The sequence below is a fragment of the Erythrolamprus reginae genome, chromosome 1, assembly GCF_031021105.1.
Source record: "Erythrolamprus reginae isolate rEryReg1 chromosome 1, rEryReg1.hap1, whole genome shotgun sequence".
NCBI classification, from domain to species: domain Eukaryota; kingdom Metazoa; phylum Chordata; class Lepidosauria; order Squamata; family Dipsadidae; genus Erythrolamprus; species Erythrolamprus reginae.
The window spans coordinates 137,319,580-137,338,367 of NC_091950.1; the positions used below are offsets into that span (position 1 = coordinate 137,319,580).

The 18,788-nt window shown below is 50.8% G+C and overlaps 1 protein-coding gene across 1 annotated transcript in view; it reads left to right on the top strand.

Annotated features, from left to right (window-relative positions):
* Positions 1-18,788, top strand: part of LOC139175558 (uncharacterized) — a 93,116-nt gene that overhangs the window by 20,983 nt on the left and 53,345 nt on the right. Inside the window, exon 6 of the mRNA XM_070766717.1 lies at positions 8,263-8,433. Within this exon, the coding sequence (XP_070622818.1) occupies positions 8,263-8,433 (171 nt within the window). The remainder of the gene's footprint in view (positions 1-8,262; positions 8,434-18,788) is intronic.

The window sequence follows — 18,788 nt, forward strand, 5'->3', positions numbered from 1 at the left end:
CCCCCCCCCTTAGGGGTGGGCTTGGCTAGTATATGACACTTCCAGCCCACAGGCCTGGAATTTGACGCCCTGGACTAGATCTAAACTGGCTTTGACCATGGCAATTTTATTCATTAAAATGCCATTATTGACTTCAAAATTGTTATAAATGTACTGGTCATGTCTTTTGATAAGGAGGATGGAGAGAAAGCCCCCAGGATGCCTTGATTGCACCCAGCAACAACTCCTAGTAAAAAAGAATATAGGAGATCTGAGATATTTGGCAAAAAAAAACTGCAGAAGAGCCAAAGCTGAGAAGGAAAATGCCACTGCTGATATTGAGTGGAGCTCAGTATAGTTGATTTATTGATCTCACTCCTTGAGAGCAAATGCTGAGAACAGATTTGTCAGATCTGTGATGCTTCCCATCACTGGGTTTCTTGGGTTTTTTCTTTGCATTTGTCACTTGTAATTGGATTCCCAGTATCAATCTTGTGGCTAGATTTACATTGGCATTGAACAATATTGGTCAACAACTTCTCAAGGGTCTGCAGGAGCTTACATGTCACTGGACTGGGATAGCATCTGCATTAGTATCTTGCTGCCTGACAGCCATTAGTGCTGGCACATAAAAGATTGTTCTCAGCCTCAAAAATAAAATAAATGGAATGTAAGAGAATATAAACTCTGAAAACCTCTTGATTAACAAAGCAATGGAAACTGCAGTTTAATGTTTCCAAATGTAAAATAATGCACTTTGGGAAAAGGAATCCTCAATCTGAGTATTGTATTGGCAGTTCTGTGTTAGCAAAAACTTCAGAAGAGAAGGATTTAGGGGTAGTGATTTCTGACAGTCTCAAAATGGGTGAACAGTGCAGTCAGGCGGTAGGGAAAGCAAGTAGGATGCTTGGCTGCATAGCTAGAGGTATAACAAGCAGAAAGGGGGAGATTATGATTCCGCTATATAGAGTGCTGGTGAGACCACATTTGGAATACTGTGTTCAGTTCTGGAGACCTCACCTACAAAAAGATATTGACAAAGTTGAACGGGTCCAAAGACGGGCTACAAGAATAGTAGAAGGTCTTAAACATAAAACGTATCAGGAAAGACTTAATGAACTCAATCTGTATAGTCTGGAGGACAAAAGGAAAAGGGGGGACATGATCGAAATATTTAAATATGTTAAATGGCTAATTAAGGTCCAGGAGGGAAGTGTTTTTAATAGGAAAGTGAACACAAGAACAAGGGGACACAATCTGAAGTTAGTTGGGGGAAAGATCAAAAGAAACATGAGAAAATATTATTTTACTGAAAGAGTAGTAGATCCTTGGAACAAACTTCCAGCAGACGTGGTGGATAAATCCACAGTAACTAAATTTAAGCATGCCTGGGATAAACATATATCCATCCTAAGATAAATTACAGAAAATAGTGTAAGGGCAGACTAGATCTGCACCACTGTTTTTGACCATTAATATTCTGCGAATATTTGCAGAAGAGACGGAGTAACTATGACCCAAAACAGTGGACCTGCAGGGTCAAACAAATACTTCCGGGGCGGAAATGACGTAGCAATCAACATTCCTGGGCAACTATGGGCGTAGCTCGATGCTAGTCCAGGTGAGGGACCTCCCCCTCACCTGAGACCCTGCCATGCACTCGCATGAGGGGGGTCCCGCCGGCTCACCCCTACCCAGGGACTTCAATGTGCGGGACCCAAAGACAGGTTCCCCCCAATTGCTCAGGTAGCACCCCACCATGAGCTTGGAGAGAACCTGTCAATCATCCCCAAAGATGCCCAAGGGAGAACGCGCAGTTGCTAACCACCACCCAGATTTCCGCCCCTAACCTGCCTACCCAAATGACCAAAGGTAAGCCAATCAACCTATTAAATGCAAGCACCCCCTAACCGCACATCCATGTCCCCAGGGTGGAATGGGCGAAAAAACGGCCATGCCTAATGGGCGAAGCCGCAAAAAATTCCCATTCGGCCCCCCTAGGGGCGACCCACTAATAGCACACTGCAAAATAGGGAGGGCGGGTGGGTGTCTGCTCTTTGACTGAGATCCGGGCGAAAAGGCTCGGCCCAGGGCCTGCAGGCCCTTAAATAGGGCCAGCAAGCCCCGCCCGAACTCAGCATCATGCCAGGCCACGTGGGCCTGGCTTTTCGGACGAAATCTCGTCTCGCGAGATTTCGGCCGAACAACAAGATGGCGGCCGCCATGGAAGGGTCCGTTGTCTGCCCGGCCCTTCTGCAAAGGCTGCCGGGCCGGTAAGTCGACCGGCGCTATTGCAGAAGAGACGGAGTAACGACACAGACACAAGAGCTGGATTTAAACTTGGGTCATTTTTATTAATAATAAATTTGCATAATTTATTAAATTAAATTAGCATAAATTAGCATAAATCAGCATGCTTAACTATGACCCAAAACAGTGGACCTGCAGGGTCAAACAAATACTTCCGGGGCGGAAATGACGTAGCAATCAACATTCCTGGGCAACTATGGGCGTAGCTCGATGCTAGTCCAGGTGAGGGACCTCTCCCTCACCTGAGACCCTGCCATGCACTCGCATGAGGGGGGTCCCGCCGGCTCACCCCTACCCGGGGACTTCAATGTGCGGGACCCAAAGACAGGTTCCCCCCAATTGCTCAGGTAGCACCCCACCATGAGCTTGGAGAGAACCTGTCAATCATCCCCAAAGATGCCCAAGGGAGAATGCGCAGTTGCTAACCACCACCCAGATTTCCGCCCCTAACCTGCCACGGAGCGGGGGTCAGATCTCTATCTTGGCCCCCCGACTCCCCCCTCTAACTGCGCCAGCTCACGCAGAGACCGCTGCAGGTCCTGTAAGAAAATGGCGTTCCCCTGTTCTGACAGGTGAACGCCATCGGCCCGGTAGAGCCATGGCCGATCTACAGTGATGAGGGGATGGGCCACTACAACCCCACCTAATTCCCTAACTGTTTTGCCCAGGGCCTTGTTTACTCTACGCCTGACCCGGTGAATGGCCCTAAGGGAAATGGCGTCCCTCCACACGATCCTCGGGAGGATCTCTGACCACACGACTTGCGTGGTAGGCCATAACGTGCGAAGCCACCGCAGGTCTTCGCGCGCCTGGATGATCAACGGTAGACCACCAAGCAGGCATAAGTCATTGCCACCGAGGTGCAAGACCAGCCATCTGGGTGCAGCAATGGGATGCCGCCCACCCAGTCCCATCTGAGCGCGACCCTGGGTAGCCGCCCGCCCAGTAGCGCCGGGTACAGCCCTGGGATGCTGCCTGCCCAGCAACATCGGTAGGAGCCCCTCCCACCGCATACCTCTTCGGCCCATCCAAACAACATTGACCCACCGTCCCAATGACAACTGGGTCCCGATGGCGCTTCTGGCTGCTGAGCGGCCGGCCCAAAATACCATGCTGTGGCCACACAGCAGCGCCGTCGGTTTCTGATTGGCATGGGGACCTGGAAGAGGACACACACACAGAGGTTACCTAGCCTAAGCCCTGCCTAGAATCCTCAGCGGGCCTAACATAACCCAAGTATGCCGCTGACCACCAGCGGCCGATCTCCTGAATCCGATGGGCCGGGAAACCAGAAAGTGCCACACTAGTGGCGCCGCCAATGCGGAACGAATGCGTTCCATAACCGGCGGGATCCATGCCTACCTGAGCCATTGCCTTACACACTAACGCCCAGAATTGATAACGGGTCAGAGGGGTACCGTCCTGATGTTTAAAAAGGTACCCTTGCCCTGACCCCCGCAAGCCACAAAATTGCTGTAAAGCAGCCACCGGGCACACAGACTGGTCGGTGGCCGTGCTAAGCTCTATTCTAACCCCTCTGTGTAACTGATCTGTCTTGGAATGTCTCACCAAAAGTGAGACACCCCCCTGCCTAAAGGCTAGATCAGTGAGCTGGAAGGCACGGAGCGACGTGTCAGCCTGCGAGGAGGCCATTGCCTCGCTGACCCTAAGGGCCCCAAAAAACATGACACAAGTGGCTGCCCTAAAAAGACGGGCCTCGTACAGAAAGGCACACAGACTGTCCAAGGCCTGATTAATCAAGGACAGCTGCTGAACCGTCAGGGCCTGACGAGTGTCAGAAGGGATCCCTTGTCGCTCCCTCACCCAGCCTTCCAGCATCTTCCGGATGCGGAAATCACCAGAAAAATCACTAAACCCCCCCGCCTTGGACAGAAAGGCGAGGCCGGCTAACCTAGACCTGATAGTCCTAACTGAAAGGCCACGCTGCCTCAGCAGGACACAAAATTCAGCTAGGTGCTCAACTGGGGCAGGCCAACTATGGGGGTAACCCTTACCCTGCCTGAAATCCCCAAACTCCTTACCTGCACGCTGGTAAGCCCGCAGGGTGCCTGGTGCTACGGAAAGGGCGATCACCCTGGAGGCCTCGTCTCTCCAACTCTCGGGAGCCCGCCCAGGCTCCAAAGGTGGACTGGGAACGCCTCTGGCGACTCTCGGGCCCATGGGCCCAGGGTCCGAAACCTGGACAACTGACCACGTGACAAGGCGTCAGTCACCCCGTTATCTAAACCGGGGACATGCCGAGCCAAAAACAATGCGTTTAGGGACAAGGACCTGTGCACAAAATGGCGGACAAGCCGCATGACCCTGTCACTCTTGGATGACAGGGCGTTCACAACATGGACAACCGCTAGGTTGTCGCACCAAAAGTGCACGGTCTTGTCCCTAAACTGCTCCCCCCAAAGCTCTAGGGCCACTATCAAGGGGAAGAGCTCCAGAAAGGTCAAATCCTTAACCAATGAAGAGGCACTCCATTCCGGAGGCCACACCGACCAGCACCACTGGTCACCTAGCACTACCCCAAAACCACAAGTCCCCGCAGCATCGGAGCAAAGCTGCAACTCAGCTTCCAAAAGAAGCTCGTGCCTCCAAAAAGACAAACCATTAAAGTGGTCCAAAAACTCCCGCCACACGCAGAGGTCAGCCCTGACCCCTGCACACAAGCGGGTATGATGATGGGGCAGGCGTAGCCCCTTCATCGCATCATACAACCGTCTAGAAAAAGCCCTGCCTGGCACCACTACCCGACAGGCAAAATTGAGTATCCCGGCTAGTTCCTGGATCTGCCAAAGAGTGACCTTCCTGCAGCCCAGGACCGCCTCAAGCTTTCCTCTAATTTTGACCAACTTGTCAAGGGGCAATCTGGAAGATTGCTCCTCTGAGTCCAATTCAATACCGAGGAAGGTAATCTTGGTGGCGGGGCCTTCGGTCTTCTCAAAGGCTAAAGGCACCCCCAACTGAGCACAAAGGGCTTTGAAGTCCCGCATCAGAGCAAAGCATTGCCCCGAGTGCGCAGGCCCCGCCATCAAGAAATCATCAAGGTAGTGAACGACCGAGCCCAGGCCACTGCGCCTCCTGAGCACCCACTCCAAGAAGGTGCTAAAACTCTCAAAAAGAGAGCACGAGACAGAGCAGCCCATAGGCAATGCCCTGTCTACATAAAAACCACCTTCGAAATGGAAGCCCAGAAGCTCGAAGTCGCCTGGGTGTATGGGGAGGAGCCGGAATGCCGACTTAATGTCGCATTTCCCCATAAGGGCTCCTACCCCACACTTCCTAACCATGGTCACGGCCGCATCAAAGGATGCGTACCGGACCGAACAAAGTTCGTCAGGAATGGAATCATTCACTGACTCCCCTTTTGGAAAAGACAGGTGGTGAATCAACCTAAATTCACCACTCGCCTTTTTGGGAACCACCCCCAAGGGGGACACTCTGAGATTCGGAAAGGGCGGCTCCGGGAAGGGCCCGAGGACCCTGCCCTCGGCCACCTCCTTCCGAATCTTAGCCCTCACGATGTCCTCATGTCCGACAACCGATTTAAGGTTATCGGACATGAAAGCCTTCCTAACACCCACATAAGGGATCCGGAATACCTTAGAAAAACCTAGCAAGAGAGCAGCAGCTCTCGAGCGAGGGTGGTAGTCGACCAACCAACCCTCAAGCACCGATACATCAATTGGGCTGGGCCCCTTTTCCCCCAGCAGATGGGGGAGGCTTTCCTGGACCCCCACCCTTCTTTTCTGCCCCCTTCTTGGGGCGGGGGCAAACCGAAGCTGCATGGGACCCCCCACAATTCCCGCAGGCATGCTTATACTTGCAAAAGGGATGAAAACACACCCCTTTCGCAGCAAATTCATGACAAGCAGGTGAGGCCCCCTTACCAGCTACAGCAGGCGTCGCCTTGGGTGGCGTGGCCACCACAGGCTCCTCTTCCATAAAATGACCGCTATCGGTCCGCTCACACCCCTCTTTACCGGACATATGCGTGGCCCGGAACCAAAGATCCGGTACCACCATATCCCAAGGCAAGTTGGGCTCAACAGCCATCCTCATCCTGAAACCCTTGTCGTAATGGCGCCATATGGTGCCCTTGTACTCAAAATTGGCCCTGGTGATCAAATCAATATATTTAAGCATAGCCGAGGCCATAGCGGGCTGCCGCTGAATCACCACCGACGCATACGTCAGAAAAGCGTACAGCCATGAGCTGAAGCACTTGGTGACTTTTGTCTTTTTGGGCTTTTCCCCAGGGACTACATCCTTATCTTGTTTAGGGACCTCCCTGTTCAAAAGCGAGAAGAGGTCCACGTACTCTCCCCTCCAAATAGCCTCCTTCACCGATGGGTGGAGGTGACACCCTAGGGAGGTGGACGGCAACCCGCACGGAATGGCCCCCGCCTTAATGCTGGCGAACGGGTCCCACACCGTGGTGGCCCCCATACCTAAAACCCCCAACCCTTGTGGATAGGCCATTAAAGGGAGCGGGGGCATAATGGCAGGAGCTGGAGGGGCCCAACCCCCGCCCCGGGCACCCTGGGTACCCCTGCCACCCCCGGCCCAGGCGGCGGCACCGCACCGGGGCCCCCGCTGAAGGGACCGGCGGCGCCCAGACCTGCCCACATGTGCCCGCCGGGGACCCCATAAAGCTAACCCCACTCCCCAAACCCGACGGGGGAAAACCCGCCCCGGGCAAGGGGAGAAATGGAGGAGATGTGGTGTGCGGTGCAGCCTCACCTGTCCTGTACGGTGTTGAAGACATCCAGGGGGGCCCCATCGACGTGGGCCCCGGAAAAGCCGCCATCCACCCGGACTGGGCCATCTGCCCGGCCTGGGCTGCAGCTGGGTCTCTTCCTAACGCCGCCGCTGCAGGCTCGAGGGACCCACCGGGGCCCGAGCCGCTCCGCCACTGCTCTAGCTCGTCCAGCCTCTCCAACACCCTGGCCCAAGAAAGAGCAGGAGAAACATCGGGTTGAGGGGCTGAGGGCAGAAGACCCACCGCCCCCTCTAAAGGGACCACCACAGGGGGCCCCTCCATATTAGCCCGAGCCCGGGCAGAGGGCCTAAGAGCCCTCCTGGGCCGTATCGCAGGCTGGGCCAGAGGGGCCCTGGCTTGCCTCTTCTTGGGGCCCATGCTACTTATTGCTGCTGCGAAATGTGGGGAAGCACACACCTATACCCCCAACTCCGCTCGCACCAAGGCCTCAGGCCTTACCAACAGAACGTGCCGGCCACCAATCCCCAGCCAGCACCCCAGAGCAGCAAAAGATCCTTCACCCCCAGAGGACCACCCAAGTAATCTCAGGGGACACCGGAGGCCAAGCACCTCCCCAACCCTGGGCGGGGCCCAACCGAACCCCCCTCCCAGCCGGGAGCGACTTTACCACTCCCACTCGGGCCCGAGGGGGACCAGGACCACCAGCGCGCTGCGCTCCGCAGCCCTCAGAAGAATCTCGAGAAGCCTCTTCGCTGGACGACAATGATCAAAATGGCGGCCGCAACACGAGGCCACCACAAAATGGCTGCCAGGAGCAGAAATCGTCCGAGTGTCTGCTCTTTGACTGAGATCCGGGCGAAAAGGCTCGGCCCAGGGCCTGCAGGCCCTTAAATAGGGCCAGCAAGCCCCGCCCGGACTCAGCATCATGCCAGGCCACGTGGGCCTGGCTTTTCGGCCGAAATCTCGTCTCGCGAGATTTCGGCCGAACAACAAGATGACGGCCGCCATGGAAGGGTCCGTTGTCTGCCCGGCCCTTCTGCAAAGGCTGCCGGGCCGGTAAGTCGACCGGCGCTATTTCTGCTGTCAGTCTTCTATGTTTCTATGTTTCTATTAACTGTTCATAACTATTGCTTTTAATTGTTTTTAATTATTATTGTCTTTACCATCTATTTTTATATGTTATACTACTAATCAGAAGGTATCATTTTAATTCTTCTTATTGATTGCTGTTGTTTCAGTTTGAATGGATGGTCCTTCACAGAGTCTTGCAGCAGGCAACTTGCTGAAGTCTTCAAGAAAAACCAGAGATTGAAAATGTTACGCTTGGCCTCCACGGACATAGATGACAGAGCAGCAGAATTGCTGTGTGAGGGGCTCCAACACGTAGACTGTAAAGTAGAAACATTAATGTGAGTGTTCAGTATTTCTTTCACAGTTTGATGCTTTCTCTTGAGCTCTAGAAAATAGCCATGAAAATACAGTTACAGTTGTGAAATTTATCCTTATTCTCTTCGGCTCTTTCCAGATTACTGTTTTGTAAGATACAATTATACCTGTGATCATAATTGAAAGGCCACAAAAATTTAATATAATATTTTTCTGGAAGATATTAGATTGTGGGGAGAGGGTGTTCCTAGTAGTTGAGCTCAGAAGTTTATAAACAGTCATTAAGCAATTTGCAAATATCAATTAAAGAAGTCTATTCTATTGTTAAAAGTTTAGAGATGGACTTTACATACTATATATTTGGTCATTCTTTATAAATTCTCAGGATACTTTGATTTTTTAAAAACTCTATGGCAAGTTTTTATTTGAAAGTTACAGCAATCATTTTGTTATTTGGGTGGACTATGCTTGCATGGTGGCAAACATACCCAGAACTTCATAACATGCCCAGAAAGACTCAGCAAGTGCAAGTAAGCATTTATTCCCATAGCTACTTACACTCTCAGTTCCCAGCACTAACTTTTTACTTTTTGCACCCAAAACCTCCCTGCATTTCCTCTTTCCATTTCAGAAACAGTTTCTTAGTAAACATTCACTACCTATGTCTAAAGCTGCACCATCTTCAGAAAGGTTTGTGAAGAGAATGCAGCTTTAGCTACTTGGAAAATTAGGAGGGGAAGACTGGCAAAGAGAGAGAACCATTACCTATTTACCAAAAAGGGAAAAAAGGCTACCTGACAGAGATTAAGACAATTGAGAGGCCGGGCAAACTAACACCCGGCTGACATTTGCTGAAGGTGGGAAGCAACTTTGCACTGCCTATTAGCTGGGGTGATCTCACGCGGTAGCGCAAGAGCACCCCAGATGATTCTACCAGCTGCACGGGCATTCTGGGAAGCGTGGATGGGGCTAGCACCCTATATCAGGGCCTGCTCGCCACCCATGCTTCCCTTTCATGCCAAGCTCGCTGCCTTGCAGACGAACGCTATGGAAAAGCAAGGAAGTCTTTTCTAGATCGGCGAGCCTTTTCTCCTGCATGGCACCTAGGAAGAAGCAGATAATGGCACCATCTCAGACCCCCTGGGATTGATAATGATTATAATGATAATAACTCAGATTTGCTGGAGGGCGGGGGGCAATGGCAACGGCAGCCAGTGCCCAGGAGCATACCGTTCACCGGCCGCGCACCATTTCAGTCTCAGCCATCTTCCTTTTTCTGGCCAGCCGACAGCATTGTTAGGCCGACGGTGGCTGTGTTTTGCTTCGCCTCATGCGGAATCACTACCAATGATGTCTGAGGGAGAACACTTGTTCCGGGGGGGCAGACAGAAGGGTTAGCCTACCCCCCCATCCAACTTTTGTTTTTGGTGGCAGCAGCATCCGGCACCTGGGAGTGTACCGATCATTGGTTGCACTCGCATCTTATTTGCCAACCGTCCTCCTTTTCATGCCGGCTGACAGCATTTGAGGCCAGCTGGGATCGGAGGCCCTACACCTGGAATTGTCATATTTTCAGAGCGGTGGGGATGACACCCACCTCCTCTGCTCACCTGAGGCACTGGGTTGGAGCATTGGGGGGAGGGAGAAATGGCCCCTTGCATTTTTGGCAACACACATATGATGGCAGCAGGTACATGGGTTCCATGGTGGCTTAGGTACATTGTACTCTGGTGTATGGAGGAAGCTTTTATACCCAGCCAATGCAAAAAGCCCTAAGGGAAGGGTAATGTTACTAACACATATACCAGTACTTTTGATTTTCCTGATAGAAAATTTCTAAAATTTCCATTTTAGAAATAAATCCAGTTGCCCCTGGTTGCAATACTGGTTCTGATGGTTTGTTGTTTTTTCTCACTTTCCCTAATGTTTGCCTAGTATATTTTTGAGATTGGTTTTCTTTCAGTGTGCAAAAGGAGTTTCCTTGGAACATCTTTGCTGATAGATTTTGTGCTTTACCAAAATGTAGGGATTCCTAGAAAGTGAGCTTTGACAAAATGAGGAGTGATTAAGCAGGTAGCACATACTGTAAGTAGGATGCTTATGCTTAAGGGTATAATATAAGGGCTAAATTGTGTTTGACCGCCTTTCTGTGAATTGTACAGTGTTTGGTATAGAGTTAAGTCCTCTATCACCAGATACATTTTAATTTTCCTTGCTCATAATGTTTAATATTTTAGATATGAATTTTGGAAGCTTTGGAAAATTAAGGCTGTAGGCCAATGAGGAGTTTCTTAACATAAAAATAGTTTTTATATACAATAGTTCATTTAGTGGTTGTTCCAAGTTAGAACATGACAACAACAACAACAACAACAATAATAATAATAATAACCCCACTGATGTATCCTCTAAGCTGTGCGCGTGCATGCACACGCACCCCAAAACACCCCCCATGCACCCTTTTCCAAGGGCACGCAAGGAGCCGCGCCGCCCCAGCCACCCCAGCGCCTCCGGCCCCCTCGCACCCCTGGCTTCTCGCTGCTGCCCCACGCCTGCCCGCCCGATCCGCCTCTCGTCCTCCTCATTTGGCTGCTAGCCGTTCCGAGCGCTTTGGGAACACCCGCCCCACCCCTCTCGCAATCCCTTCGCCAAGAGCGCTTTCGTCCCGGACTGTCAGTGAGGGGGCTGCAGGAGAGGCGGGGCAGGCGTTCTCACAGCGGAGGCCGGCGAAGGTGATTTTCAATGTCGGGCACGTGGGTGCACGTGCTCCCCACCCCCCCTGCCAGTCCGCCCGGAACATTCAAAATAAGAAAAAACTTCGCTGTGATAAGAAGGGAGAGAGAACGAGAGAGAGTGAGAGCAACAGACAGAGCAAGATAGAGAGAAAGTGAGAAAGGAGAGAGAGAGAAAGAGGGGGGAGAGAAAGAGAGATAGCAAGAGAGAGCGAACAAGAGAGAGAAAGAGTGAGAGAGAGAGAAAGAAAACAAGAGAGAGAAAGTGAGAAAAAGAGAGAGAGAAAGAAATCAAGAGAGAGAGAGAAGAGAGGAAGGAAGAGAGAGAGAGTGAGAGAGAGCAAGAAAGAAAGAAAGAAAGAAAGAGAGAGATGAGAGAGGAAGAAGGAAGTGAGACAGAGTGAGAGAGAGGAAGAAAGCAAGAGAGAGAGAGACAGAGAAAGCAAGAGAGAGAGAAGAGTGGAAGGAAGAGAGAGAGAGAGAGAGAGAAATGATGGAAAAAAGGGGAGAAAAAAGAGGAATGAGAAAATGATTGAGGCAGAGAATGACAGGAAAGAGAGAGATTTAAAGCATATGGTAAAAGCACTTAAATAATAACAGAGAAAAAAAACCCCAGCCCTCACCTGTTTTTATCAATAGTTGTGTTTTTGGTTTTGCTGGTTGTTTTAGTTTTAATAGTAATGGATTTTGGTTTTTTTTAATTATTAATTTCTTTTAATAAAAAAGGGATTTTTTTTCGTATGTATGTATGTATGTATGTATGTATGTATGTATGTATGTATGTATTTATTTATGCCGCCCAGTCCCAAGGGGACTGCTGCTCAGACAGTATACTTTTCCGCCCACACCGAAAAAAAAATAGAGGGAACATTGCTGATGGGTACGCCTTGTTGTGGTAGTAGGGCTTGTGTGCTTCAGTGAAGCTGAGAACTGTGCCGGTGGTAGTGTAAACTACTGGTAGGTCTAACCTTGCCAGAGTGGTCAAATCAGAGGAGCCAGACTAAACGTACCCAACCCATTTAAACTAATGGAGAGACAAAACAAAAAGAAGTCCATACTGGCTCAATCGTAGTCCAGGATAAAAAGGACCACGGTGGCTACTGTGGAACCTGGGCATCCATCGACAAATGAGCTACAGGAACAAAACAAACAAAGCTTACAAATCAAAAAGTGACAATCATGAAGTGTTATTTCAATTCGGAGCCTGAAAAATGTCAATATCAAAGACAGATGTACCAATTATGGAAACAAGAATATGCAGACTCAAAAATAACGGAACTTTGACTGGCCTATCAGCGACCACTAAACCAAATGTTCATTGAAGTCAAATTAGAAGAAATACAAAAACTTACAAGTAGAAACACCAAAATATGATCTGGCACCAGTAGAAACTACCATAAGACCTGGAATTACTGCACAACTGGAACCTGATGAAAATTTGGAAAGATAGCAAGAAGCTGCAGATGAGACACCTGGCACTATGACTCAAAGGCAGCAAGAACTGAAGGACCAAATACTTGCTCATGCAGGGTCCAATGCAGAGCGAAAGAGACTGCCAGCCTTAAAGAAACGACTTGTCCTATTGATGGAAGGTATCTGCATATGCAACTGTCAATGTAACTTCAATTGAAGAATTGAATCAGCTTGCCTACAGTACAGCTGTGATAGTAACTGAAGAACTAGGGTTACTGCAACAGAAACCAATGAGAAAACCAACTGGAAAACCAAAATGGAAAATCCGACTGGAACTGAAAATCAAAAGCTTGAGATCAGATGCAAGTAACTTGAAGAACATTAAGGAGCAGAAACTGAAAAATCAGAAGATCGAAGACTATTTGACAAAAAAGTACTGGCTTAATACAAGAAAAATTGAGGAAACTCTGGAAATTGTAAAGCAGCAGATAACAGTGACAGCCAGAAAAATTGAGCGATATGAAGCTAGGATCAGCCAGTATAGGCAGAATCAAACATTTCAATCCAACCAGAGGCAGTTCTACCAGAACCTGCATCAGCAAATGGATAAGAAAATTGAAACACCAAAAGTGAAAATAACAACAAAGTTCTGGAAAGATCTCTGGGAGGTTGAAAAGGACTATAACAAAACTACTGGGTGGATAAAGGAGTTTGAGAAAAAATTCTCAAAGAGCAATATGCAGAATCTGGAAATAACACCTGAAATGATTGCAAAAAGAGTGAAGAAAGTAAAGAACAGGACACCCCCTGGCACTGATCAAGTGCATGGTTTTTGGCTGAAATACCATACCAGCCTGCATTAAAAAATGGCCAAATTGTTCAACAAAATGCTGCAGACAGAAAATATCAGTGATTGGCTTACAACTGGCAGAACGTATTTTATACAGAAAGATGCAGTGAAAGGAGCCATGCCAGGAAACTACAGGCCAATAACATGTCTGCTGACCATGCTCAAACTGCTGACAGGTATCAATGTACCAATTCTATTGGTAGAGACTGAGTTAGAATTAGCATAATAATAGCTACCTCCTCTTTACTGCTCCCATGAGCCCCAGTTTTAAAAACTCAGTCCAAGTGTAGAGACATACTGAGTTTTGCTCTTAGAAATATTTTAATAAATTGTTTTTTGACTGTTTTTAATTCTGTTCTTTGTCTTTCAGGGATGGAAAGAAGATCGAAGAGGAACAGAAGGAACGGGGTCTCTGCCCTCCGCGGGCAGCACCCCCAACGATACTCCTCAGGGGTTTTGTATTCCCTCCGTGGGAACACCCCAGAGAGGAGCACCCAGCCTGGGGTCCCTGACCTCCGTGGCCAGACCAGGGCTGCGAACCGAAGGTGGGGGAGTCCGCCCCCCCCACTGGAAGGCTTGATGGCGCTGTCACACCAGGCTCCCGGCAGAGAGCGGAGCCGCGCCTCTCAGCTGTTCGGCGGCCACCGAACAAGCCGCCGCAGCCACAGCCGGCAAGGAAGGCGCGGAAAGAGCCGATGCCGCTGACGGGACCGGTAGTCCAGCGAAAGCAGGCAAAGAGCCGAGCCGTGCCTCTCAGCTGTTCGGCGGCCGCCGAACAAGCCGCCGAACAAGCCGCCAGCGGCGGCGGCATGGAAACCGCAGAGCATGCCGAGGCCGTGGAGAATGCCAGTAGCCCGGCGAAAGCGGAGAGACCACAGGCACGCCGTGAGAGAAACGGCAGGAGTGGCCACTAGCCTCGGAGCGGCTGGAAGCTGCAGCCCCCCCCCGCGGGGGGAAGAAAAGCCGCGAACGGTATGGGGGCCGCCATGTTGGGTTGCTGCTTGCACAACCCCAAATGGCGCCAAACGGAAGTCCTTCCGGCAGCTGGTAGGCGCGAAGAGGTCACCAAGCCTCAGTGCGCAGGCGTGATTGAGCTCCATAATGGTAGCCATTTGCTTTTGCTGAGTAACGAGGCAGTTAAGGCTTGGACAGTACCGGAGACTCCTCGAAATCACAAAGAGTGAGTAAGCATGGAGGAGCAATCGGGAAATGAGAAGGCAGCCTCCCCCGCTTTGCCCAAAGACAAGCCTAAAGGGAAAAACAAGGAGAAGTCAAAGACTTCACAGTCCCCTGCCTCAGCCTCATCCCTTAAGGAGGCAGAAAAGCGAATTAAGGCCCTAGAGAGGAAGCTGGAGGTGGCCCTACAAGCCTCTCCCTCAGCTGTGCCGCTGACCCAGAGGCAAGTCTCGCCTCCTGATCCAATAACCCCATTATCTGCCTTTGGGTTATCTGGAGCTATGAATGAAGGAGACTGGTCACCAGACAGGCGATCCATCACATTGCCTCACGTCATGCCCTCACCAGGCTCTTCATGGCACAGGCCTGGGTCAGCAGACCATCCTAGAAGGAGTTCTCAGGGCCCTTCTGCCACGTTCACGCCCACAGCGGCGGGACTGAGAGCAAAGGCAAGCACATGGCAGGATATGCCACCCGACTTGCAAGAGATGATTGCAAATGTTTACTCTCAAGGCATAGCGGCTGGAGCTCATCAATATGGTCAGCAGCCTTCACAAGCAGTAACAGGACATGTCTGGTCAGCACCGTCCCCCTTGGGTTTGGGGTCTTTATCAGAGGAACCGTTCACTGGAGAGGACAGCGATAGGGAGTATGACCTCTCAGAGGACGAAACAACTCCAGAACAACCACAACCAGTAGGCCTGTTTAAGCCAACACTGTTCAGAACTCTATTATTTAAGGCTAAACAGGTGATGAATCTACCTGGAACAACTAAGACAACAGAGGATGCAGGCAAGACTCCAGACGCCTTGCTCCAAGAACCTCAACCCGAGTCGGAACATTTTCCAGCATCTAACATTTTTCTGCAGGGAGCCAAGCGCCCCTGGCAATACCCAGCAGCGGCTCAAGGCCCATCTAACCTAGAACGTAAATTCTACACGTTCGACGACGAGGTGGAGAAAATCCTCGAGTTTCCACCCATAGACCAGCCGGTCATGACATTGGTCTCCAGCGCCCTGGTGCCCTCAGAAACAGGGGAAAGCCTGAAGCCGGAGGACCGAAAGGCGGAGATACTCCTGAAAAAGGCACACCAGATGTCGAGCTGGGGATTCAGAGTGGCAGCTGCTGTATCCTTCATCAATAGAGCCTCTCTCCGGTGGTTGCAAGAGATGCAGTCCCGACTAGGGCCAGAGGATGGCAGGTTACGTCAGGACCTGGCCAAGTTACGAGCTGCGGCGGAATTTTCCGCAGATGCCACATTACATGCGGCCAAATTCTCCAGCAGAGGTATGGCTACCACCATTGTAGCACGCCGACTCCTGTGGCTCTGACACTGGCCTGCGGATCTGAAATCCAAATGGCGATTGGCGTCAGCCCCTTTCCAAGGATCTATGCTGTTTGGGGATATATTGGACAAAGTCCTCATTGAGGACAAGGACAAGAGAAAAGTCCTACCCAGAACCGGCAGACGCCAGGACCGGAGATCGACGCCATATACGAGACGTCAGACTTCCCGTTGGGATAACCCCACAGGGGCAGGACAGAGCCACAGACCATACTCACAGGGTCAGTTCTCGCACCAGACCTTCAGGAGCGACCGGGAGTCGTTCCAGGACAAACCCAGGGGATACCAGAACTTGAGGCGGCCCTTTCGGGGGAACAACCAGAGAGGTTTCCGCGGTTCTAAGTGACTCTGCCAAGCAACGGCCAATCGGGGGGAAGCTTCAACACTTCAGCGCTTCCTGGCACACTTCGTCTTCCGACCTATGGGTCCTGGCTATGGTGTCGGGAGGACTTCGCCTGGAGTTTGTGGGACAACCCCCCAATCGGTTCATACACTGCCCGAGAGTTCGGGAACCACAAAAGAAGCTGCAACTACAAAAAGAAATCGGACATTTGCTGGAAATACAAGCCATAGAACCGGTACCACCCCAGGAAGAGGGCAAGGGGTTTTATTCAATGATTTTCATTGTCCCCAAGTCCTCAGGAGGTTGCAGGTTGATCCTCAACCTGAAACAACTGAACATCTTCACAAAGTACAGGAAATTTCACATGCACTCTCTACAAACTATCTTGGCCTCAATCAGATCACAGGACCTGTTAACGTCCATCGACCTGAAAGAGGCATACCTGCATGTTCCTATACACCCGTCACACCGGAAATACCTCCGTTTCTGTTCCGAGGGAACACACTACCAATACAAGGCCATGCCATTCGGCCTTTCGTCAGCTCCACGGACTTTTACCAAACTCCTGGATGCCTTGACAGCCCACCTGCGTTCTCAATCCATCAGACTGATGGCGTACCTGGACGACATCATTATACTGTCCAGGTCGCCAACACAGGCAGGGCACGACTTAAACCGGACCATACAGACATTAGAAGCTCATGGCTTCACCATCAACGTGGAGAAGAGCCAACTGATTCCCAGAACCAGACTTTTACACCTAGGAGCGATCATAGACACCTTGTCAAGCTCGGTCTCACTCTCCCCGGAGAGAATATAAAATATTCAACGTTTAATAGCCAGCCTCAATCAACACAGGCAAGTGCCAATGTCCCTATTATCAAAGGTATTGGGGACATTGGTCTCGGCTGTAGGAATTGTGCCCTGGGCCAGGCACCACATCCGGGATCTACAGTGGCTTTTACTACCAGCACAAAGAGCCAAGGTGAGCCACTCACACCAACGGATCCGCATACCGCGAAACGTCAGAGAGTCCTTGAGATGGTGGACATCTCCTGCAGTACTCAGGGGTTCCCCCTTTCAGATACAAGACAAGATGATTCTAACTACAGACGCCAGCCTCTATGGTTGGGGAGCTCACATCGGCTCCCACATGGCGCAGGGCACATGGTCTGTAGAGGAATTAATGCCAATAAACATAAACTTTCTCGAACTCAGAGCGGTCTTTCTAGCTCTCCAGACTTTCCACTCTATTGTCCGGGACAAACACATACTAGTGCTTACAGACAATGTGGCGACCAGAGCCCACTTGAACCACCAAGGGGGCATGAGGTCGCGTCGCCTCATGGAGGAGACGGCAAACCTATTCGATTGGGCCGAACTCCACCTAGCGTCTTTATCCGCGGAGCACATTGCCGGGACGAACAACACCCAGGCAGATTGGCTCAGCAGGACTACATTAGACCCGTCAGAGTGGAGGCTGGATCCAGCGCTATTTCAACAGATATCGCGCAAGTTCGGGACTCCATCGGTAGACCTGTTCGCCACTCACCGGAATGCGTAGACCCTAAGGTTCTATTCACGTTTTCCGGAACCGGGGACAGAGAGGGTCAACGCCCTGCTGTCAGCTTGGCCGACGGGACTGCTGTACGCATTTCCCCCAGTAAACCTGATACCAAGAGTCATAGAGAAAATTCTCCGAGAGAAAGCAGAGGTCCTGATGGTAGCACCACACTGGCCATGCCGGCCGTGGTTCGCCGACCTGATGGCTCTGTCAGTAACCCCACCATGGAGGATACCAGACCACATCATTTCCCTCAGCCAGGGGAACCTACAACACCCGGATCCCCAGTGGCTACAACTAACCGTCTGGCACTTGAAAGGCACAGATTAAGGCATCAAGATCTGCCAGAGAAGGTCATCGATACAATGCAGGCTGCTCGACGTCCCTCAACTTCTAGGATATACCAGGCCACGTGGGCAGCCTTTTGTACATTTTGTAGCAAGGAGGGCAAGAATCCCAGGGAGGCATCGGTGATTACGGTGCTGGAGTTCCTACAGGCAGGAATAGACCGGGGACTAGCTCCTAACACGCTAAGGAGACAGGTGGCAGCACTCTCCACCATGATTCAGACATCGGAGTCTCGTTCGCTAGCCCAACACTCGTGGGTAAGGGACTTTATACGTGGAGCCTCAAACACACATACACCACCTGTGCGGAGGTTCCCATCATGGGATCTCTCGATAGTGCTTAAGGCCTTGACAAAACCACCCTTTGAGCCTTTAAGATCAATTCCACTTAGGCTCCTTTCCCTGAAAACAGCCTTCTTAGTAGCAATCACTTCTGCACGCAGAGTGTCAGAGCTCTCAGCCCTCTCTGTGAGACCAGATTTATGTATCTTTTACCCAGATAGAGTGGTCCTCCGCTTAGATCCAACATTCATTCCCAAGGTGAACACCTTGTTTCACAGGAAACAGGAACTTATATTGCCTGATTTTTACACGCATGGAGACCATCC